Here is a 24,861-nt window from a genome sequence, read left to right as displayed (position 1 = left end):
ATGGACTGGAAACCAACGGTTTTCCATATTGAAAAAACTGTTAACGTAAAAAACATTCAAACCTGTAAAGAATTTTTGTGAGCTTATTTGAGCCAAACTGTGGACAATTGCCAGGAAGCAGAATCTCAGTGTCTTTATAAAATGCTACGTACGGAGAATGGTGGTTTCTCACCTTGCTTTACACATTACAATCAAAGGAGGAGGCGTAAGTGGGTCACATGAAATCCATTGGTGAGAGATTAGGGAGGCAGGAGAAAGCAAAGGGAGGGGGGGACCCCTGAGATTGGATAAAAAGTAAAATGATAGACACATAATTCTTTTACACAAGTGGGTACAGAATATTAACAGCCAACATTCTGTACTAATAAAAGGGTAATATGCTAATTAGACTGGATCAACCGGACATCTTCCAGACAAAGCCATGGTAGTGGGGCCCAGGCAGAAGCGGTTAGGGGCAATCAGGACGGCAGGGGAGCAGTTAGGGGTGATCAGGCCGGCTGGGGAGCAAGCAGTTAGGGATGAGATCAGGCCGGCTGGGGAGCAGTTAGTGGTGAGATCATGCAGGCAGGCAGAGGTGGTTAGGGGAGATCAGGCCAGCAGGGGTGCAGTTAGGGGCAATCAGGATGGCAGGGGAGCAGTTAGGGGTAATCAGGCAGATAGCCAGAGTGGTTAGGGGTGATCAGGCAGGCAGGCAGGCGAGCTATTAGGCCGCAGAGATCGGGCCTAAACCAGCAGTCGGACATCCTCTGAGGGGTCCCGGATTGGAGAGGGTGCAGGCTGGGCTGAGGACCCTCCCCCATGCACAAATTTTGTGCACCGGGCCTCTAGTTAACAAGATAACTAACAATGTGGGACTTTGTGGTCTCCAACCTTGGTGCCCTGCCCCATTGGTTGTGCCCTGAGCGGTCTGGATAAAGGGAAGTTACAAGTTACCCTGACCTTCCTCAGGTATGTAATCGTAGATGCAAAAAGACAACAGGCTCAGTAAAGATAGAAGTTGATCTTTATCAGGGAAGATACTGGCCTAGGACATGACTACCCACCACAAACTGCTTTTTAATTAAATGTTTTCATTTCAGACCATTTTCTGTGGTTACTTTAGGTCTCTTGAGTTTGTAAGTCCATCACACAGGTCTTCCCTGAGTTAGTCAGGTTAGCATGTGGCCTTTTTTTCATCTACAAAATTAAATTTATGCCTTACACTGTGTTACTTCTCTGGGCTTCCATTGCAAAGTGCCCCAGACTGGGTCCTAAACAACAGAAACGGATTTTCTCACGGTTCTGCAGCTGAAGGCCAAGACCCAAGTGCAGGCGGTTGGTTCCCCCTGAGACCCCGCCCAGCTGCAGAGGTGCAGTTAGGGGCAATCAGGCAGATAGGCAGAGTGGTTAGGGGTGATCACAGGCGGTTGCTCTGGGCCGAGCGTCCTGGTGTCCCTGTGTGTGCCCACCTTTCCTGGTATCAGAACAGTAGTTCGATTGGATTAGGACCCGCCCATGTGACCTCATTTCATCTCAGTTCCCCGGGCCTTGTGTCCAAATACAGGCACGTTCTGTGGTTAGGGCTGCATGTGGATTGGGAGGGGGCCCTGTTCAGTCCATAACACCCACACCAGGTACAAAACGCCTACTCCAGACAGAGTATGGGCGGAAAGATCAAGTAGAAAATGTAGGAAGCCAATTCTTTGAGCATAGAGTAGGGAAAGACTTTTTAAATTGAGATATAATAGCCGTATAACATTGTATCTGCTTTAGTTATACAACATAATGATTTGATATTGGTACATATTGTGAAATGATTAACACAGTAAGTCTACACCGCCATGCATAGTTACAAATTTTTTTTCTTGTGATGAGAACTAAGATCTACTCTGTTAGGAACTTTCAAATACGCAGCAGGTGCTATTCATTGCAGCCACCCTGCTGTGCCTTACCTTCCAGGACTAATTAATCTTTAACAGAAGCTTGGCCACTGTCACCCATTTTGCTCACCCCACCCTGTCTCTGGCAACCGCCCGTCTGTTCTCTGGATTCCACATATAAGTGGTGTGGGCGAAAGGGGCCACATGCTAACCTGACAAGCTCAGGGGAGGCCTGCATGGTGGTCTTGCAAACTCTAAGACCTAAAGTAACCACAAGGATGGTCTGAAATTAAACTTTAACTAAAAGCAGTTATGGTGGGACTCACCTCCTAGGCTGGTATCTTCCCTGACAAGGTCACCTTTACCTTAACTGAGCCTGTTGTCATTTTGCAGCTATGATAACATCCTTGAGATGTCAGGGTAACTTGTAACTTCCCTTTTTCCTGGACCCCTCAAGGCACAACCAAATGTCCTGGTGCCAGGACAGAGACACAAATCCCTTCATTGTTATTGTTATCACGTTAATTGTTGACTGTTAACTATCCTGTACCCACCCCAGTAAAAGAATCCTGTGTCTATCATTTTACTTTTTAGCCAACCCCAGAGCCCCCTTTTGCTTTCTCCCGCCTCTCTAATCTCTCACCAATGGATTTCCTGTAACTCACCTCTCTTCCTCCTTCGTTGTAATGTATAAAACAAGGTGAAAAGCCACCATTCTCTGGAGCACTATCCCAATCCCTTGAGATTCTGCTTCCCGGCAATTGTCGACAGTTTGGCTCAAATAAACTCACAAAAATGCTTTACAGGTTTGAATGTTTTTATGTTAACAGTGGGAACATACAGTATGTATTTGTCTCTCTGACTTATTTCAGTTAGCACTATGCCCTCAAGGCCCATCCATCTATGTTGTCTCAAATGGCAGGATTTCCTTCTTTTTTAAGGTTGAATAATGTTCCGATATATGTATGTACCACAGTTTCTTTATTCAGGGTGCATTGAGGGCACTTAGGGGGATTCCATACCTGGTCGATCATGAGTCATGCTGCAGTGAACACAGGAGTGCATTTTTCTCTTGGAGATTGCGGTTTTGTTTCCTTTGGCTACATACCCAGGCGAGGAATTGCTGGCTCATGTGGTAGTTCTATTTTTAATTTTCTGAGGCACCTCCATACTGCTTTCCGCCGTGGCTGCACCAGTTTACAACGGTGCGGGAGGGCTTCCTTCCTTTTCTCCACATCCTCACCAACACTTATTTCTCATCTTTTTGATAATAGCCATCTGGCGGTTATGAGATGGTATTTTGTGGTTTTGATTTGTATTTCCCTGATGACTAGTGATGTTGAGAATCTTCTCATGTACCTGTTGACCATGTATATGTCTTCTTGGGAGAATGTCTATTCAAGTCCTCTGCCCATTTTAAAATCAAATTGTTTTTCTTTTTTATATTGAATTGTATAAGTTCTTCGTGTGTTTTGGATACTAATTCTTTGTCAGATACAGGATTTGGAAATGGTTTTCCTTGTTTTGTAGGCTGCCTTTTCATTCTGTTGGGCTGTGCAGAGATTTTTAATTTGATGTGGCCTCACTTATTTTCTGCCAAGACCAACGTCAAGAAGCTTACCCCCCAAGACAAACAAACAAACAAAACCAAGAAGCTTACCCCCTGCTTTCTGGGTGGTCAGTGCACCCCATAGAGGGAGCAGCTGCTCAGAGGCGGGTGCACAGCCACTCAGCTGACCAGGATGAGCGCTGCTCCTGCAGCAGGCCGATCCCTGCAGGCCACGCCCCCACCAGTGCACGAACCCCGTGCACCAGGCCTCTAGTTCACTTATATAATTACTCTGGGAGAGCAGCAAAGTGATCATTCTGTGCACCAAGGGACACATAGAAACATAGTCATGACAACACCTTAGTAAAAGCAAAAAAACCCAACAACACAACCCTAAAAGAGACTCAAATGCCCATTTGACAGGAGATGGGGTATATACCCATAATGGGATATTATATGAAAATCAATGAATTATAGATATCCACATCAGCATGAATACATCTTAATGTGTTTTAAAATGGCAAATTTAAGGTGACTCTTTTATAAAATTCAAGAATTAAATCTAAATATTATGCTCATACATGCATATATATTGATTTCTTTTAAAAAATAAGGAAATGTTAAAAACACAAAATCTTAAAAAACAAAGAAATGTTAAACACAGAATTTAGGATAATGCTTACCTTGCATGAGTGAGGCAGGGATAGAGGAGAGACAAAGATGTGGGTCTGTGTAAATTATTGTCAGGGATTTTGTTCTTGGGTTGGACTACAGAAACTAAAAAGGAATAGCTTGCGTAGATCAATGATAACTATGCCATGAGCCAAGGAGTAGGGTTAGCCCCGTTATGAATACCTTAATTCAGGTTTAAAAAGTCCTGATGAGCCCGGCCAGCATGCTTCAGTGGTTGAGTGTCAATCTATGAATCAGGAGGTCAGGGTTCAATTCCTGGTCAGGGCACATGCCTGGGTTGTGGGCTCCATCCCCAGTAGGGGGCGTGCAGGAGGCAGCCGATCCATGATTCGCTCTCATCATTGATGTTTCTATCCCTCTCTCCCTCTTCCTTCCTCTCTGAAAGCAATAAAAATATATTTTAATAAATTCAGATGAGCATAATGATGTTGGGGAAGTAAAGCAAACAGAACAGTGTGTCCTGGGAATGTGCTGTCAGGAGGCCGCAGGGCTCCGCTGGGCGTGTTGAGTCTGTCGAACTGTCCTGGGCACCAGGGCTTTACTCTAGGTGAAAAGAGCCCAAACCTCATTTTATGTCCATCACAATATATGTGATTGGATATTTAGGTTTAATATCTAACTTAATGAATATAAAATAATATAAAATAAAAGGTTATGTTTAGTATTTAAATAGTAAGTATACTAGAGGCTCGGTGCACAAATTCTTGCACCAGTGGGGTCCCTTGGTCTGGCCTGCGGGATTCGGCCGAAACCGGCTCTCTGACATCCCCCGAGGGGTTCTGGATTGCGAGAGGGCACAGGCCAGGCCAAGGGACCCCACAGGTTCACGATCGGGGCTGGGGAGGGATGCAGGATGTTGGCCAGCCAGGGAGGGACTGTGGGAGGGCTCCAGGGCATGTCCGGCCCATCTCGCTTAGTCCCGATCAGCCGGACCCAAGCAGCAAGCTAACTTACCGGTCAGAGCGTCTCTCCCCTGGTGGTCAGTGCACGTCATAGCGAGCGGTTGAGCAGCCTTAGGATATCATTAGCATATTACGCTTTGATTGGTTGAATGACTGCCGGGTCACTAAGCATATTAGGCTTTTATTATATAGGACTGCATATTGCATATCCTTTATGTTGTGGTCATTTTGACATATTGGCATTTTGTAAATGAATAAAACTCACCAGCAAGTCCTGCCAGTATCTTTGGTGAAGTTTACATTATACATACATTTGTTAAAGTTTTTGACCAAAACCTTTTACTTATTCATCTGTCTGTTTACCTACCTACCTACCTACCTACCATTCATCTGTCAGTGTTTGGGACAAGGTAATAATAACAGTATTTGAGAGTGTGAGGGCTAAAGAAAGAACTTTTCCTTCCACCTTCTAAGTTCTTCTAGCTGGGCTAATAATCAAATTAGAGAAACAGATTAACAGGAGAAAATGCCCTAAGTGTATTTGATGGACACACATTCGGGGCTGCCATGAGCACAGAGCCCCAACGAAGCTTGGGCGTCGAGGGTTGCCTCCATGTGTGGTTGGGAGACACTCACGTGGGAGGGAAAGCCAGTGTTTGGGGAAAGACCGCCGCCTCGCGGACCACGGGACACGGCACCGTGAACAGAGGGCCTCGCGCTCCTCCTGCGCGTCACGGAGCTCACGGGAACCTGCCGGACGCGGGGGGCGTCTCCCTCCAGGAACAGGTCCTCTGTCTAAAGTCCTTTCAGGCAGTTAGGGGAGTTCACGGGTCTTCTCCTGAGTCTTTTGTTCCTTAATAACCAGCTTGAAATCAATATTCCAGAAGGCATATTGTGGGGCCAGCTGCTTCCCTTCAAGAGCACCCCAACCCCATTCACTGTTGCACAAACCACAGCTGTCATTGCCGTGGACTTAGCGCTCCCTCTGCTGGTACAAAGTGGTAACGCCACTCAGTGCTGTCAAGTCATGCCCACCTGGAAGTCACCTCACTTCTGGATCTGTCTTAAAGGGCACACTTTTTTTCTAAAGTCAATTTATTTACAGTTTTACAAATAAAAATATCATTAAGAGAATGTAACAAAAGTAAGCTCAAGATGTTTCAGCTTTTCCTCATTCTTGGAAATGAAAACCTTCTGTAAGTATTAATATGAAAGAGCTGCCTTGTTGGTGTCTTATAAAACTTTGAGAGAACGTCTCTCTCTCCTCCCCTTTTGAATGTTTGCGTCTTGCAATTTGCATCTCCTCCACGCATGCAGGTCTGAGCTTCCTGTTCATTTAAGACCGTTTCTTAGAAAGCAAGACAGGTGCACCTCCCCTCAGACCTCCCAGTCCGCTGGAGGTTGGACAGTGGAGAGCTCGCCACGACTTCTCCAGAAACCCGCTCACGTGGAATGTTGTGTGGACCGACCTCACCGATGGCCCTTAAAAACTCTTCTTGACAGCGAAGGCCCTCCTTTCTCATCCTGTGTTAATACCAACGCCTGACGAGATCCAGTTTTACTATTTTAAAAACTATTTGAAGAAACTGGTCGCTTCCTGTTCATTAACCTTGACAGTTACCGTATTGGGAAATCTCTGGGCACTGCAGGTGGGAAATGAAAACCAGGAAGGACCTCTAACTCGGTGAGTTTTAGCTCCTCCCTCCCCCACCCCCGCCCCCAGCTTTCAGCACAGCAGATACAAGGAAGCGTGTCAGAGCCCAAAACACTGCTCCTGCTGCAGAAGAGAGGTAAGGCGCTCACCTCGTGCATGTAGAGTATTTACCAACTCAGTGCGAACAAGGGTATTTAGCAGCAATGACAGAGGGACTTCTCCTCCTGGGGAGGGTCTCGTGTCCTCAGAAGGAAGGCAGGCAGGCAGACGGACAGGCCAGGCCAGGCGCTGTTCTCCGTCCGGGCCTCCTGCTCTCCCACAGCCCCTCCCACAGCGGGAGCTCCTTAGCAAGAGGGTCACACCTGGGCTTGCTCTGTCCGAGAGCCAGGCCTGACATTTTCTCAGTCCCACTCAGAACTATGGGGAAAGATCCCACAACATTTGTAAGGTATGTCAGAGTCCATCTTAAAAAAACAGCTGCATCACATAAAAAATGCAAACCTAAATCTTAGAATGTGTAGAAAAATGAGGAAACACTAGCCATCGGGCCTCATGGAATACAGCTGAAGCGTTGTTTCTGGACGGGGACAGTTTGCCTTCCACGAGGGGCCTCTGGCAAAGGGCACCAGGTGTCCCGAGTGGGGAGGCGGAGGCCAGGGATGTGCAGGAAGCCGGCACAGGGGGGAGCTCTGAGCTAAACAGCGCTTGGAGGCAAAGTCGTAGCTTCCGTGTTTATGCCAGGAGACGAAGAAGAATGAAAAGAAGCAAATCTATTTAAAAGGTAATAAGATGGCCCTGGCCAGTGCGGCTCGGCTGGCTGCGTGTCGTCCGTGCCCTGGAAGTCGCTGGTTGGCCCTGGTCAGGGCGTGTCTGGGAGGCAACTGTCGGTGTTTCTCAAGTCAGTGCTCCTCCCTTCCTCTCTCTCTGAAGTCAATAAAAACATTTTTTATAAAAAAGTAATAAAACATAAACTGTTGGCTAGCCCAGCATCTGTCTTCCCTTTCCCTCAGAAAAGAGGGCAACAGAGAGCCAGAAAATGTACTTAAAATAACCAGAGAGGACATTTAAGGAATAATTGGAGACTGCTTACTCCACGGAAATCACGTAGGAGCTCCGTTTCTGGTTGGCTTTCTGGTCGCTTTTGACTTGGGACGTGGGAAGGGAGAGGAAGACGAGCAGCATGTGGGCGGTCATTGCCCCCACCGTCACTGTCCCCCCACCGTCACTGTCCCCCCACCATCACTGTCCCCCCACCGTCACTGTCCCCCCACACACGCTGTCACTGTCCCCCTACCGTCACTGTCCCCCCCACCGTCACTGTCCCCCCCACCGTCACTGTCCCCCCACCGTCACTGTCCCCCCCACCGTCACTGTCCCCCCCACGCTCTGTCACTGCCCCCCCACCGTCACTGTCCCCCCACCGTCACTGTCCCCCCACGCTCTGTCACTGTCCCCCCCACCGTCACTGTCCCCCCCACGCTCTGTCACTGTCCCCCCCCCACCGTCACTGTCCCCCCACCGTCACTGCCCCCCCCACCGTCACTGTCCCCCCACCGTCACTGTCCCCCCACCATCACTGTCCCCCCACAGTGATGGTGGGGGGACAGTGACTGACAGCGTGGGGGGGCAGTGACGGTGGGGGGGACAGTGGGGGGACAGTGACGGTGGGGGGACAGTGACGGCGTATGTGGGGGGGACAGTAACTGAGAGCATGTGTGGGTGGGGGACAGTGACAGTGGGGGGACAGTGATGGTGGGGGGACAGTGACAGCGTGTGTAGGGGGGACAGTGATGGTGGGGGGACAGTGACGGTGGGGGGGGCAGTGACAGAGCGTGGGGGGACAGTGACGGTGGGGGGGGCAGTGACAGAGCGTGGGGGGACAGTGACGGTGGGGGGGACAGTGACAGAGCGTGGGGGGGACAGTGACGGTGGGGGGGACAGTGACAGAGCGTGGGGGGACAGTGACGGTGGGGGGGGACAGTGACGGTGGGGGGACAGTGACGGTGGGGGGGACAGTGACAGAGCGTGGGGGGGACAGTGACAGTGGGGGGACAGTGATGGTGGGGGGACAGTGACAGCGTGTGTAGGGGGGACAGTGATGGTGGGGGGACAGTGACGGTGGGGGGGCAGTGACAGAGCGTGGGGGGACAGTGACGGTGGGGGGGGCAGTGACAGAGCGTGGGGGGGACAGTGACGGTGGGGGGGACAGTGACAGAGCGTGGGGGGACAGTGACGGTGGGGGGGACAGTGACGGTGGGGGGACAGTGACGGTGGGGGGGACAGTGACAGAGCGTGGGGGGGACAGTGACGGTGGGGGGGGACAGTGACGGTGGGGGGGGCAGTGACAGAGCGTGGGGGGACAGTGACGGTGGGGGGGACAGTGACAGAGCGTGGGGGGACAGTGACGGTGGGGGGGGGCAGTGACGGTGGGGGGACAGTGACGGTGGGGGGGGACAGTGACAGAGCGTGGGGGGGACAGTGACGGTGGGGGGGACAGTGACAGAGCGTGGGGGGACAGTGACGGTGGGGGGACAGTGACGGTGGGGGGGCAGTGACAGAGCGTGGGGGGGACAGTGACGGTGGGGGGGACAGTGACGGTGGGGGGACAGTGACGGTGGGGGGGACAGTGACGGTGGGGGGACAGTGACGGTAGGGGGACAGTGACAGCGTGTGTGGGGGGACAGTGACGGTGGGGGGACAGTGATGGTGGGGGGGACAGTGACGGTGGGGGGACAGTGACGGTAGGGGGACAGTGACAGCGTGTGTGGGGGGACAGTGACGGTGGGGGGACAGTGATGGTGGGGGGGACAGTGACGGTGGGGGGACAGTGACGGTGGGGGGACAGTGACAGCGTGTGTGGGGGGACAGTGACGGTGGGGGGACAGTGATGGTGGGGGGGACAGTGACGGTGGGGGGACAGTGATGGTGGGGGGGGGCAGTGACGGTGGGGGGGGCAGTGACAGTGTGGGGGGGACAGTGACGGTGGGGGGACAGTGACGGTGGGGGGACAGTGACGGTGGGGGGGACAGTGACGGTGGGGGGGACAGTGACAGCGTGTGTGGGGGGGGACAGTGACGGTGGGGGGACAGTGATGGTGGGGGGGACAGTGACGGTGGGGGGACAGTGACGGTGGGGGGGGACAGTGACGGTGGGGGGACAGTGACGGTGGGGGGGCAGTGACAGTGTGGGGGGGACAGTGACGGTGGGGGGACAGTGACGGTGGGGGGACAGTGACGGTAGGGGGACAGTGACAGCGTGTGTGGGGGGGACAGTGACAGTGGGGGGGACAGTGACGGTGGGGGGGCAGTGACGGTGGGGGGACAGTGATGGTGGGGGGGGACAGTGACGGTGGGGGGACAGTGACGGTGGGGGGGCAGTGACAGTGTGGGGGGGACAGTGACGGTGGGGGGACAGTGACGGTGGGGGGACAGTGACGGTAGGGGGACAGTGACAGCGTGTGTGGGGGGGACAGTGACGGTGGGGGGACAGTGATGGTGGGGGGGACAGTGACGGTGGGGGGACAGTGACGGTGGGGGGACAGTGACGGTGGGGGGGACAGTGACGGTGGGGGGACAGTGACGGTGGGGGGACAGTGACAGCGTGTGTGGGGGGGACAGTGATGGTGGGGGGACAGTGACTGACAGCGTGGGGGGGCAGTGACAGAGCGTGGGGGGGACAGTGACGGTGGGGGGGGACAGTGACGGTGGGGGGACAGTGACGGTAGGGGGACAGTGACAGCGTGTGTGGGGGGCAGTGACAGAGCGTGGGGGGGGACAGTGACGGTGGGGGGACAGTGATGGTAGGGGGACAGTGACAGCGTGTGTGGGGGGGACAGTGACGGTGGGGGGACAGTGACGGTGGGGGGGGACAGTGACGGTGGGGGGACAGTGACGGTGGGGGGACAGTGACAGCGTGTGTGGGGGGGACAGTGATGGTGGGGGGGACAGTGACGGTGGGGGGGACAGTGACGGTGGGGGGGACAGTGATGGTGGGGGGGACAGTGACGGTGGGGGGGGACAGTGACGGTGGGGGGACAGTGATGGTGGGGGGGACAGTGACGGTGGGGGGGACAGTGACGGTGGGGGGACAGTGACGGTGGGGGGACAGTGACAGCGTGTGTGGGGGGGGACAGTGATGGTGGGGGGGACAGTGACGGTGGGGGGACAGTGACAGCGTGTGTGGGGGGGACAGTGACGGTGGGGGGGACAGTGACGGTGGGGGGACAGTGACGGTGGGGGGACAGTGACAGCGTGTGTGGGGGGGGACAGTGATGGTGGGGGGGACAGTGACGGTGGGGGGACAGTGACAGCGTGTGTGGGGGGGACAGTGACGGTGGGGGGGACAGTGACGGTGGGGGGACAGTGATGGTGGGGGGGACAGTGACGGTGGGGGGGACAGTGACGGTGGGGGGACAGTGATGGTGGGGGGGACAGTGACGGTGGGGGGGACAGTGACGGTGGGGGGACAGTGACGGTGGGGGGACAGTGACAGCGTGTGTGGGGGGGACAGTGATGGTGGGGGGGACAGTGATGGTGGGGGGGACAGTGACGGTGGGGGGACAGTGACGGTGGGGGGACAGTGACAGCGTGTGTGGGGGGGGACAGTGATGGTGGGGGGGACAGTGATGGTGGGGGACAGTGACAGCGTGTGTGGGGGGGGACAGTGATGGTGGGGGGGACAGTGACGGTGGGGGGGGACAGTGACGGTGGGGGGGACAGTGATGGTGGGGGGGACAGTGACGGTGGGGGGGACAGTGACGGTGGGGGGACAGTGATGGTGGGGGGGACAGTGACGGTGGGGGGGACAGTGACGGTGGGGGGACAGTGACGGTGGGGGGACAGTGACAGCGTGTGTGGGGGGGGACAGTGATGGTGGGGGGGACAGTGACGGTGGGGGGACAGTGACAGCGTGTGTGGGGGGGACAGTGACGGTGGGGGGGGACAGTGACGGTGGGGGGACAGTGACGGTGGGGGGGACAGTGACAGCGTGTGTGGGGGGGGACAGTGATGGTGGGGGGGGACAGTGACGGTGGGGGGACAGTGACAGCGTGTGTGGGGGGGACAGTGACGGTGGGGGGGGACAGTGACGGTGGGGGGACAGTGATGGTGGGGGGGACAGTGACGGTGGGGGGGACAGTGACGGTGGGGGGACAGTGATGGTGGGGGGGACAGTGACGGTGGGGGGGACAGTGACGGTGGGGGGACAGTGACGGTGGGGGGACAGTGACAGCGTGTGTGGGGGGGGACAGTGATGGTGGGGGGGACAGTGACGGTGGGGGGACAGTGACAGCGTGTGTGGGGGGGGACAGTGACGGTGGGGGGACAGTGATGGTGGGGGGGACAGTGACGGTGGGGGGGACAGTGACGGTGGGGGGACAGTGACGGTGGGGGGACAGTGACAGCGTGTGTGGGGGGGACAGTGATGGTGGGGGGGACAGTGATGGTGGGGGACAGTGACAGCGTGTGTGGGGGGGACAGTGACGGTGGGGGGGACAGTGACGGTGGGGGGACAGTGACTGACAGCGAGTCGGGGGGCACAGAAAGCCTCCCTGAGGGGGGGACGCTGAGGAGGAAGGCTGACTGACTGACCAGGCGTGGGGACATCCCTGGGGGATAATGTCGAGTCAGGAGTGAGGAATTCTCTCTAAAGGCAGGACAAGCAAGAAGGGAATAGGGAGGAGGCCACTGAGCAGGGAGGAGGCCGAGGGGGTGGCCGCAAAGGGCAGGGCCCCATCCAGAATCCGTCCCACCCGAGTTTGGGTTGGAGTTAAATTCGAACGGGAGGGAGTCACGGATCTTACGCAGAGCAGAGGGCGAATGGGTCCGGTGTGTATTTGAAACCATCCCTGCAGCTCGAGGCACAGCGTGTGGACGAGGGTGGGTGGCCTGGGGGGTGAACTGGGAGCACTTCGCAGGCTGTTTCTGTGCCTTGCAGCACTCCCCAGTTCCCTTTTACACGGAACAGAACGGTTTGCTCAAGATCAGACAGCAGAGAGGGGTGCTAGCTCAGAAAACCCCGAGGTCAGGATTGGCTCGCTGGCGACCTTTGAAACTACGAATGTTCAGTTAGACCCTCAGGAATCTTTTGAAAATGCTTGTGGCCTGGAACGCAAGCACGAGCCCATCTAATAGCTCCTCAGGAGAGCGGTCCACGCCACTTCCAGCGCCAGAGAAGATCGCAGCCAGCTTCTCCCCGAGGCCTCGTCCACGCTCCACGGGATCCGAGCTTCCCTGGTTTGAAATGGTTATGGTACCAGCCATCCCTGGTCCTGGGTGAAGGTGTCAGCTACCGAGGTCTAGTGTCCAGCGCACCTGTCAGCAGGTACTGAGGAAGTCGGCAGAGCCAGACGTTGTCCAAGTGGATGTCTTATTCGTCCTGTTTACAGGACGCCCCTCCTCCAGTGACAACGAGACCTGCTGAAGTGATGTATCAGACCCCTGACTTGGGAAACTGTGCTCACAGTCTGGACGTTCTGCTATGGGGACGCTGATTATGCAGCTGTCGGTTGTTTTCATGAAGAAGTAAAATGTTTCCATGCTGAGGAATTACTCAGCTTCCCGTTGTCCCTTACTTTTCTGTTCTGAAGGGATAACAGGGAAGGAATGGGGGGAGAGAGCGAGGTTAGCGCTGAAGCAAGCGTCCAGGCTTGTTATCTGGCCTGCGTTGCAATGAGGAAAGACTTGTGATGAAAAGAGGTAGTTGCACTAAGAGGAAGTGGCTGCTTTGACACGTTCCCTGACTGACAGCCGCTCGGCCTGGTAGCATCGAAGGACTCGGGCTCCCCGGTGCAGCCCCGTGCACGCTGTCTGTCGGTGAAGAAAGCAAGACAGGTCCCGTGTCACTTGCCCAAGAGGCCAGAACTGTTTCCTTGTGTACGATTGCTTTGCACCTGGTTTCAGGGCAAACGGGCCTTTAGTCTTAGAAAGCAGAAACCCCTGCTGTGACGGGTGGCCCTCACAGTTCAGCCCCGAGGCCTCTCCCACCAGCCTCGCCAGCCTCCAGGCTTGGGGGCTCCAGAGAAGCTCCACGCGCCCGCTCCGTCTCCCTCCCGTGTCACCGAGGACTCCTCGACTAGACCCAGGAGATGGTTTACAGGGAAGATGGCAATCGGAAAGAACCAAACACATATCCTAGCCGATTGCCTCAACTTTTCGTGACTTTTAAAATAACTGTCTTACCATCTATCCTGTTTCTTTTTTTAATTACGATACTATTTAGTTATAGCACAGGAGTCTCACAGGGCCGCCTGGAGAATGGCTGCATGTAGACACACCTGTCACCACCCCAGTGTTTGGGGAGGTGGCTGGGTCTTAGTAAAGGGGGTGGGGGTGGGGGGAGCAAAGGGAATCGGACATTCAGGACGGGGGAGCGGATCCGACACAGCCTGCTCCCCTGTCTTCTGCGGCCCCAAAGCGAGCCTCACAGAACTTCATTTGTTTCTCACCCGACCACAAACCAGCAGCATCTGGGAAGTCTCAGTGTTTGTTTTGTGTTAAAAGGGGTGCATGTGAATGGAAAAAGTCAAATCATATGAAAGAGTGTAAAATGAAAAGTAACCCTCTACCCCCGTCCGTCACTCCGAGAAGGCCTTGGGGTGTTTAATGCTAAATTAAAAGATCCCTGGGCCCCACTCCAGACTTCATGAGGCACTATCCCCAGGGTCCGAGGAATTTGTATTTAAAGAAAAGAAAGCTTCATAAGTGGTTTTGATAGACTTTCAGGTTTGGGAATGAGCTCCTTGGCTACATCATATCTGAGATCCAACATGATAGGATTCAGTTTGCCAGCTGCCAACAGGACGGGCCCCTGTGAACTGAAGTGACTTCTTGTTCACCCGCCTTCTCTCCGTCTTCAGCTGCTCCTTTCCCGCACTTTACATGTTTCCTGAACTCCTTGCCCACATGGTTGGGAGGCAGCGACTCATTCCATTAAAGCTTTTGGTTAATCCCGTGAACCAATCAATGTTAATGAACCTCTAGGCTAAGGTGCATCCCACCTTCCCCAGGTCCCGTGAGGCTCCTGACGCCTGGCGTGCAGTGCGGGCTCCTCACTGAGCAGGCAGGCAGGCGCTCTGATCCAGCAGCGTCCAGATGGAGCCCACGGAGCAAACATGTCCACACTCAGCCCCACAGTGCTCGTCCACGTTTCTGAAAAAAGTAAAACAAAAACATGGTTAAAATAAATATATTAATTGACACAAAAGAAATTACTGGGAATCTAAGTTTCAATTAGACAAAGTGGTTGTTAATCAGGGACTAGGAGAGGGAGGTTCATTTGATACAAACTATCCAGACCCAATGACTGCAGGACAGAGCGTCACCTCCCAGGCTCCGAGCTCCCGAAACCACCCAAACCGGAGGAGGAACCCAGGCTTGGTCCCGTGACAGACAGTGACAATAAAAACGTGTGTCCTGGCCAAAGATGGGAGAGAGGAAACACGGACCTCAGGCCTAATACCTGACCCCCGAGGCCATCACAGTCATTCTGTTTTGAATATACATAGCGTCCCTTCTAGCACCTCAGAGAATGATCCTGTTGCTTTAAAAAATTCCTGTCTGGAGCGAGGGGCCAGGCAGTGTCCCTGCACCTGTTCATCTGCCGGGACCTGGAGTGTAAGGGCTCAGTAACTTCCCCAGTTTTAAAGGGAAGCCCGGGTGCGCGTGCCGCCATCCTCACCTGCAGAGAGCGTGTGTGACTGTGCAAACCCCTGTGTCCCCGTTTGGAGGGACGGCTGAGGTGCAGTCACGCTGGGACCCGCAGGACCCCCTGCTGCCCCTGACCAGCCCGTGCTCTGCAGGACACCCTGAGGGCGCCTCTGCCCCACAGCCCCTGTGCGTGTGTGCTCTGAGCCCTTAGCTCCTGGTCTGACATGGTCGGTGGGAGGCTGCAGGGCTGCCTTACCTCTTGCTGCCCACTTGGCACCTCAGGAAGTCGGTCTTCTGATCCCTCTTGTTCACCCTGCAGCTGAGGCGTCACCAGTGCGTGGGACAGGCAGAACCCATCCCCATCCTCTCCTCTGCCCACCTCACCTCTTCCCATTTGGTGCTCCAGGGAGCGGGTCTTAGAGATGCTGCAGACATAGTGTGATGCACAGGGGCACGGGGCACAGTGTGGTGCACCTGGGCATTGGGACACAGTGTGGAGGCATCTGGGCATCAGGACACAGTGTGGAGGCTCCTGGGCATCGGGACACAGTGTGGAGGCTCCTGGGCATCGGGACACAGTGTGGAGGCATCTGGGCATCAGGACACAGTGTGATGCACCTGGGCATCGGGACAGTGTAGAGGCACCTGGGCATCAGGACACGGTGTGGAGGCATCTGGGCATCAGGACACAGTGTGATGCACCTGGGCATCAGGACACAGTGTGGAGGCATCTGGGCATCAGGACACAGAGTGGAGGCATCTGGGCATCGGGACACAGTGTGGAGGCTCCTGGGCATCGGGACACAGAGTGGAGGCTCCTGGGCATCGGGACACAGTGTGGAGGCATCTGGGCATCGGGACACAGAGTGGAGGCATCTGGGCATCGGGACACAGTGTGGAGGCTCCTGGGCATCGGGACACAGAGTGGAGGCTCCTGGGCATCGGGACACAGTGTGGAGGCATCTGGGCATCGGGACACAGAGTGGAGGCATCTGGGCATCGGGACACAGAGTGGAGGCATCTGGGCATCGGGAAACAATGTGGAGGCATCTGGGCATCAGGACACAGAGTGGAGGCATCTGGGCATCAGGACACAGTGTGGAGGCATCTGGGCATCAGGACACAGTGTAGAGGCATCTGGGCATCAGGACACAGTGTGGAGGCATCTGGGCATCAGGACACAGAGTGGAGGCATCTGGGCATCAGGAAACAATGTGGAGGCATCTGGGCATCGGGACACAGTGTGGAGGCATCTGGGCATCGGGACACAGTGTGGAGGCATCTGGGCATCGGGACACAGAGTGGAGGCATCTGGGCATCAGGACACAGTGTAGAGGCATCTGGGCTTCGGGACACAGTGTAGAGGCATCTGGGCATCAGGACACAGAGTGGAGGCATCTGGGCATCAGGACACAGAGTGGAGGCATCTGGGCATCAGGACACAGTGTGGATGCACCTGGGCATCGGGACACAGAGTGGAGGCATCTGGGCATCGGGACACAGAGTGGAGGCATCTGGGCATCGGGACACAGAGTGGAGGCATCTGAGCATCGGGACACGGTGTGGAGGCTCCTGGGCATCGGGACCCGGTGTGGAGGCTCCTGGGCATCGGGACACAGTGTAGAGGCTCCTGGGCATCGGGACACAGTGTGGAGGCTCCTGGGCATCGGGACACAGTGTGGAGGCTCCTGGGCATCGGGACACAGTGTGGAGGCTCCTGGGCATCGGGACACAGAGTGGAGGCTCCTGGGCATCGGGACACAGTGTGGAGGCATCTGGGCATCGGGACACAGAGTGGAGGCATCTGGGCATCGGGACACAGAGTGGAGGCATCTGGGCATCAGGAAACAATGTGGAGGCATCTGGGCATCAGGACACAGTGTGGAGGCATCTGGGCATCAGGACACAGAGTAGAGGCATCTGGGCATCAGGACACAGTGTAGAGGCATCTGGGCTTCGGGACACAGTGTAGAGGCATCTGGGCATCGGGACACAGAGTGGAGGCATCTGGGCATCGGGACACAGTGTAGAGGCATCTGGGCATCAGGACACAGTGTGGATGCACCTGGGCATCGGGACACAGAGTGGATGCACCTGGGCATCGGGACACAGTGTGGATGCACCTGGGCATCGGGACACAGAGTGGAGGCATCTGGGCATCGGGACACAGAGTGGAGGCATCTGGGCATCGGGACACAGTGTGGATGCACCTGGGCATCGGGACACAGAGTGGAGGCATCTGGGCATCGGGACACAGAGTGGAGGCTCCTGGGCATCGGGACACAGTGTGGAGGCTCCTGGGCATCGGGACACAGAGTGGAGGCATCTGGGCATCGGGACACAGAGTGGAGGCATCTGGGCATCGGGACACAGAGTGGAGGCATCTGGGCATCGGGACACAGTGTGGATGCACCTGGGCATCGGGACACAGAGTGGAGGTATCTGGGCATCGGGACACAGAGTGGAGGCTCCTGGGCATCGGGACACAGTGTGGAGGCTCCTGGGCATCGGGACACAGTGTGGAGGCTCCTGGGCATCGGGACACAGTGTGGAGGCTCCTGGGCTTCAGGACACAGAGTGGAGTCATCTGGGCATCAGGACACGGTGTGGAGGCATCTGGGTACTGGGACATACTGTCCATGGTGAGAACTGTCCCAGCCATTGTGAAGGAAACAAGTAAATAACCAAGACCTCTGCGATAATGCATTTAAAAAATTTTCTCTTTATAAACGGAAGTGTCAGTGAAATGAATTGGATGGATTCTAAAGTGAGGACTGCAAATATTGCTCCAATAAGCGACCATCGAGCCGTTGTGCATCGTTTCGATGAAGTGGGAGAATGATGTGATAAAGATGAAGGCTGGCCTCCCTGATCGGACACCTGGGCATCTGACAGGAACTTCCCCCGAGCCAGGAAGCTCTGCAAGCCTGAAATCATCGGAAAGGAGGAGGAGGAGGAAGTGCTGGCCCAGTGAAAAGAGGAACAGGCGCCACCAAAGCAGGTTTAAAAACGGACCCAGAGAGCAGTGGAGCGCCGGGCGTGCCATCGAGGTAAGCGGACCCGCCTGTGCTGGTGAGAGCTGAGAGCCGCGCTCAGTTTAATAGTTGGTGACTTTTTACCTCATCGGGCCGTGTCGGTGGCGGCCTTGGGTGGGTGGGTGTGTTGCTGGTTCTTTGCAGGTGTGTCTGCTCACAAGTGTGAGGTTTGCTTGGCTGTGGCTTTGTTTCCAAACAGAAGGGCAGGGTCTGACTTTGAAAATCCAGAAGTTTATTAACAAGTTGTGATTTTAAGACAAATGAAGAATTGTTGGGTAACCTGTTGGAACTATTTTCCAAAAAAAACCCTAAAAGTCTTCTTCCAGATTGGGCAAAGAGAAGCTTATTTAGGGTGAGACTATTTGGAAGGCTTTTGTTTAATGTGTTTTCATTTGACCAGGCCCTTGTGTATGTATTTCGGGTTTTTCCTGTTAACTTACTTTAAAGCAGCGGTTCTCAACCTGTGGGTCGAGACCCCTTTGGAGGTCGAACGACCCTTCCACAGGGGTCGCCTAAATACATCCTGCATATCAGATATTTACATGACGATTCATAGCAGTAGCAAAATTATAGTTATGAAGTAGCAACGAAAATAATTTTATGGTTGGGGGTCACCACAACATGAGGAACTGTATTAAAGGGTCGCGGCGTTAGGAAGGTTGAGAACCACTGCTTTAAAGAAAAGAAAGGGTGCGTTTATTTTCTTGTAGAAAGTCCTCTCTTGTCTGAGTGGCACATCTGACAAGCAGTTCTAACATTGGGATGTCCTGCAGTGTCTGTTCTGCTCAGACCAGCATCGATGGTCAAACACAGCCTCCTCTTGGGAACTGAGGGGTAACTCATGACCCTCTGCAGCGACAAGAGTCCTCCCCAGGGGTGCAGGCCTGGGGCCTTCTGAAGAGCAGACACATCTCAATCAGTGTCTAGAATTCAGCTCACATGTGCTAGCAAATAATTGCTTAGTAAGTACTTAGGCTGTAACACATAACGTGATCAGCTCTCATCTGTTTCAGAAGGGAAATGCGTCCCCCGTGGCGAGTAATTTGCCAAACCTTTGTCCTTGGAGTCCAGATTGAGGAGGAGGGCCCCACAAAAGTGCCGGAGGTTCAAGCATGTCTCGGCCGGGGTCACCTGTCCCTGTGGTGGTTTCAGCCATATTTTATAAATGAGCTGCATCTCCTCTCCACCTGATGTGTTCTGACCACGAATAGCTTGGACAGGCTCACTATTGGACTTGACTAGTCACAGAAAGCCGGGCCCAAGTTGTGGGCTTCCTTGTTCTGTTTATGGTTATGCTGCCTAAGGCAGGCTGCTCATTCGTTAACCAATATTTAATAACCTGGCTGTGCCGTGTCCACTGCCGTGCTGGTAACAGGTGAGTTAGATAAGTTCCCAGCCCTGGAGACGCAGGTCACCCAGCCATTCACAGTGACAGCTGTGCTTGACAGCTGTGTGCGGGAATCTGGGTAAGAGTAATATTTGGGGGAAGTTTGACCTGAATCGTGATTCAGTAGCTTCTTGGTTGTTAAAGAACTTACTCAACTACTTTAATGTTGTCTTTTCTCATTTGTCATGTGGCGATTACAGTAATGTCTGCTTCCTGTGGCAGCCATAGGGTTGAAGGAGATAGAAATCCAGGGAAAGGCATTAGAAGGTGACCCAACATAAACTCTTCACTAAAGAGTAATTAATTAAAGATGGGAATCCTTTCACAAGCACAATGAACAATACTGGATGACTGTATTGTTAACAATATTGCATGTTTGAAATTGGCTAAGAGAATAGATCTTAAAATTTCTCATCACAAGAAAAAAATTGTAACTATGGGAGGTGATGAATGTAAACTAAACTTAATGTAGCAACCACTCCACAACATACACATCTGTCAAATCATGTTGCACATCTTAAACATATATCCAATATTATGTCAATTATATCAATAAAACAAAAAACTACTGGATGTAACTATTTCTCTGTGTAGTTGGAAAACACACAGTATTTTGTTGATAAAATCAAAGTAGAACATTCAGTACAGTCCTTTCTGTTTCTCTCCTCTTTGCAATTTTAAAACATTGAAGAAAACACTCTAACATTATCTTAATTGAATGGAAGTTGTTGGCTGGAAGTTTTGAGAATGGTGCTAGGAAGGCTTTGAAAGAAATTGGTTTTATGTCACAGAGCTCTTCTTTTTTTTAATGTACTTTATTGATTTTTTACAGAGAGGAAGGGAGAGGGATAGAGAGTTAGAAACATCGATGAGAGAGAGACATCGATCAGCTGCCTCCTGCACACCTCCCTCTGGGGATGTGCCCGCACGCAACCCAGGTACATGCCCTTGACTGGAATCGATCCTGGGCCCCTTCAGTCCACAGGCCAATGCACAGAGCTCTTCTCTTAAGCATAAACTATACCCTCCTGTAGAAGACATATCTTGAGGTATATTTTTAAAGGTTTATTATTATTATTGATTTTTAGATAGAAGAAGGGAGAGAAAGAGATAGAAACATTGGCCTGAGACCAGAACAACCATTGGCTGCCTCCTCACTCCCCCTGCTGGGGTTGGAGCCCGCAGCCTGGGTATGTGCCATTGAACCATTGAACCGGCAACCTTTTGGCACGCGGGACACCACTGACCAGCTGGGCCATATCTCGAGTTTTAAAGTGTCAGTTGAAGCCATGCGATGCTCAGGTTTGGAGCCAGTTGTGTATTTCATCGTTCATTCAGTGAACAGTGAGGCCTCCTCTGCGCCAGGCTTTGCTCTTCTCTAGACTGTAAAGATGCACAGGCCTGAGCTCTGCCCACCGGTCACCAGGTGGGAAGACGGTTTCCGTTCCGGTGGAGGAGGCTGTCTCGCTGCGGATGTGGGCGCCCGGGGAGGTGGGCGTGGCCGCGGCACCGCCGGGCCCTGCACCCTCCCTGACGCGGGGCAGGGGCGGTGCTGGGCGCGGTGACCCTCCGGCAGCTGAGCGGGCCGAGCAGCGCGGGTGGGAACTGCAGGTTCGTTCGGACCGAACAGACGGCACTGACGCGCTTCCCCTCGCAGGTCTGGATGGCAGGCCGCCCCGCCTTCCTGTCCCTGGGTTTCCTGTTCTGCTGCTGCCCGCCCCGCACGCCCGCCGCGCCCCCCGACTCCGCGCAGGAAGGACCGTGGAGCCGGGGGCCCCCCGACTCCGCGCAGCTGCTGGTTGCCGGGCACGAGGTGGGGAACCGCAGCGACGAGGAGAACCGGCGCCCCCGGCCGCGCCTCCTCCGCCTCGCCGCCGCCTGCATCGCGACGCTGCCCGGCCCCGTCCTCTCGGGGCTGAGAGGGCGATGCCTGGAGGAGCTCCCGTCGGTCCAGAACCGGAACCAGAACCACACCCGCCGCGTCCTCACCGCGGGCTGTGCCTGTGAGTTCCTCGGGGGCCTCCGCGTCCCCCCGAACGGCACCGCCTGCGCCCAGATGCTGCGGGGCTGCGGCGGCGGCGGCGTGGCCCTGGCCGTGGGGCTCTCGCTGCTGCTGCTGGCGCTCGTCGGCGGCGTCGGGTGCGTCTGGCGCTGGAAGCACCGGGGCCGCGCGCCCCTCGCCCTCCCGGGGTTCCTGCGGCCGCGGCGCCGGCGGGGGGACTATTCCCAGACGCTCTCCGCGGGCCCCCCCCGGCCTCGGCGCCAAGGCCGCGGCCCCCGACCCCCGAGCCGGGGCGGCGGACCCCCAGGACCCGCAGGGCCACTACGAGAACCTGCCCGCCCGGGACCCCGGCGCCGCGCACGCCCGCGGGCTGTACGAGAACGCGGGGCGCGGCGCCTGCGAGGAGCACGTCTACGGGAACCAGCCCGCGGGCGACTATTACAACCTCCCCGCGCCCGGGGCCCCCGCGGCGCCGCCGGACGAGGACATCTACATCCTCCCGGACGCGTACTGAGCGCGGGGCCGCGCGGGCCGGGGGCGCCGCTGTCACTCGGGCTTCGGACGGAACGCGACTCAGTCTGGCCCGAGCCTTCACGGGCGCCCCTGGGATGAGGCTCAGCTCCCACGCCCCCCACCCCCGGCATCCCGCCCCCCTCCCCCCCTTCCCCTCCTCCCCCTTCCCCTCCCCCTTCTCCCCTCCTCCCCCGCGGGTCCTGACTCCTGCGCGCGGTGCACCGATCCTCACCTGTTCCCTGTGCCTTCATCCGCGCTCCCACGGTTCTCTGCTCAGGTGAATGGTCATGTGGTTGCTGCGCCCTCAGTTCCCCAGGACGCTGCCCATTTCTCCCCAGAAAACGTCTTCAAGGGCCACCTCACTCCTTTGCCTGTAACGTTTTGCAAAAGACCGGACACACTGCCGGCCGCGGGGTCATGGCTGCCACAGGTGGTTTCCATTTGCTTCTCAGGGACTTCTCCGCGCTCCTCACCAGCACCTGGGACGCCCGCCCCCCCCCCCCCCCCCCCGCGCCCCCGGCCCCGCTCTCCTGGGCGCCCTCGCCTGCCTCGGGCCAGAGCCTCCCGGGGCCTGTCAGCCCAGGACGCTGCCCTCCTCCTGCCCGGCCTCCGGTCTCTGCCGCCTGTCCCCCTGAGCAGTTAAACCTGCGCCTGTGCTTGGCGTTGGCTCTACATGTGACCGGGGGAATGTCTTCAACTCCTCGCTCGTGCGAAGGGCCTCGCGCTCACAGGGTCCGGATCATTACTGTTCCGTGGACAAGAATGAACGTACATTCTGCTAAGCAGTTGTAGGCTTTTTGTTTTTTTTTAAAAACGAATGTGTGCGTCCAAGGAACATGTACTGATGCCTCTGTCCACTTCTCACTGTGCCGGGCCCTGGGTGGGGAGGGGTGAGTCGTCACAGGAAAGGCCTGGGTCCCGACCGCACAGTCCGGTAGCAAAGAACATGCAGTGAAGACAAGCAGCTGTGCTGGCTACTGAGCCGACACCTGTCTCCACACCTGCCTGGTGCCGGCGCTGTTCCTCCGACAGGTGGGCCCGCATTGGGTTCTGACGTGGGGGCGCGAGGGAGACCTGGGGGCACTGTTCTGTGTCCTGCCGTCCTGTGACTGGCCCAGCATCACTGCTGCTTGCAGATCTAGTTCCTTCCGGCCTCCCACCACCTGTCCCTCCACCTGTCGGTCAGCACCCTCCCACCTGCTGGACTGAGAGCCACTCTCCAGAGCCCCTCCCAGCTCCCCAAGGACAGGCCCCGCCCAGCTCTGGCCCAGCCCTGCAGGCGCCCCCTTCTGGTCCTGATGGTCCCCCGCCCTCCTGCTCAGGCTGCTTCCTGCCAAGCCTACCTCCTTCTCTAATTTCCCACTTTTCCAACCCTCAGTTCCTTTTCGGCCAATTTCCTGTATTCGGTTCTCCCTGTTAAAACAACCTGGTATGTTTTTTCCCCCAAGTGGACTTCAAATGGTACAAAGAAAATGTATAGCAGGTGCTTTAAAGAAAAAAACAGTGTTCTGTGTTCTGCTTTTGAGAGCCATGGAGTTGGGAAAAGAAGAAGGTTTGGTTTAATGGGACGGTCAAAGGAGACCTCTCTGAGGACAGACTTGAGGTGAGACGAGGAAGAAATGAGTTATTCGTGTAAATGTGGTGGGCAGGATGGGGCCAGCTTGGGGAGAGGATCTGAGGCATGAAAGATAGGGTGCTCTGGGAGCCTAAGACAGCGCTGTAGCTGGAGCGTAGTGGGGGCCTGTGGTGGCACCGGTGGGGGTGACACCTGGTGGGGGTGCAGGAGGACCCCGAGACGCAGCTGCTTGTAGGGCTGGTGTGTGGCTCAGAGGCCAGCAGAGCAGGGGCATGATAACATTTACATTTTGAATGGAGACACAGCTGAGGAATGACTGGCAAGGGGCCAGATGGGAATCCGTCATGAAACGCATAAAGGTTAGAAATGGCTCCTTTCCCTTCTCGAGAGGAAAGGTTACAGCGCTCTCTGGGCTGGAGCACGTGGCCATGTTCAAGGCTCAGGAGGACGCCTTCTGCTAAGGTAACCACTCCCCTTGCCTCCCCAGCACCTGTGACAGGGGAATAGCCTGTGCTTGGGAGGGACTGGGAGCGGCTGGGACGACAGGGATCCCGGCAGGCAGCAGGCTGAGAGTCCCGGTGTATGTGTGTGTGTGTGTGTGCGGGGGGGGGGGGGGGGGGGGGGGGGGGGGGGGGGTTGATCCGAGAGGCAGGCCCTGGACTGCACTGAAGTGTAAGGCAGAGAGGAGGGGGTGTTTCAGGCTGAGAGCAGCTGCCCGTCGTTGTTGGCCGTGGTCTCAGAGCCCAGATCTGTGTCCCAGGCCAGACGAGCCTGCACCTGTGTGCATACACGCAAGCCACACTCGCTGTCTCCTGTCCCCCCCCCCCCCCCCCCCACACACATCCTTCCTCATAATCGCGGTAATGTGGTCACTTTCGCTAGTAACACAACACAAATCCAAACTGCTATTTTCAATAGACACAGACAGACTTTCCTATCTTTATCTCACAGGGACAGCTTTATTCTTGAGACTAAGAAGACAGAAATGTTGTCATAAAGGATGCAGACAGGAGACAGAAATGTGAAGGGGTGCCGGGAAGAAGAGG

The 24,861-nt window shown here is 55.6% G+C and overlaps 1 protein-coding gene and 1 long non-coding RNA gene across 2 annotated transcripts in view; both read left to right on the top strand.

The window, feature by feature from the left end:
- Positions 1-24,861, top strand: part of LOC139008456 (uncharacterized) — a 39,296-nt gene that overhangs the window by 1,686 nt on the left and 12,749 nt on the right. The gene's annotated exons all lie outside the window — the stretch shown is intronic.
- Positions 21,781-22,408, top strand: GAPT (GRB2 binding adaptor protein, transmembrane). Its single transcript, XM_070411715.1, is given in 2 exon segments — positions 21,781-21,969; positions 21,971-22,408. Coding segments are annotated over 2 exon segments (459 nt in total). The 3' UTR covers positions 22,241-22,408.

This window comes from Myotis yumanensis, unplaced genomic scaffold (assembly GCF_028538775.1).
Source record: "Myotis yumanensis isolate MYYU_CA2020_CCGP unplaced genomic scaffold, mMyoYum1.0.hap1 SCAF_4, whole genome shotgun sequence".
Lineage (NCBI taxonomy): Eukaryota > Metazoa > Chordata > Mammalia > Chiroptera > Vespertilionidae > Myotis > Myotis yumanensis.
The sequence above is the reverse complement of the archived record's forward strand: the minus strand, read 5'-3'. Positions and strand labels throughout refer to the sequence as shown.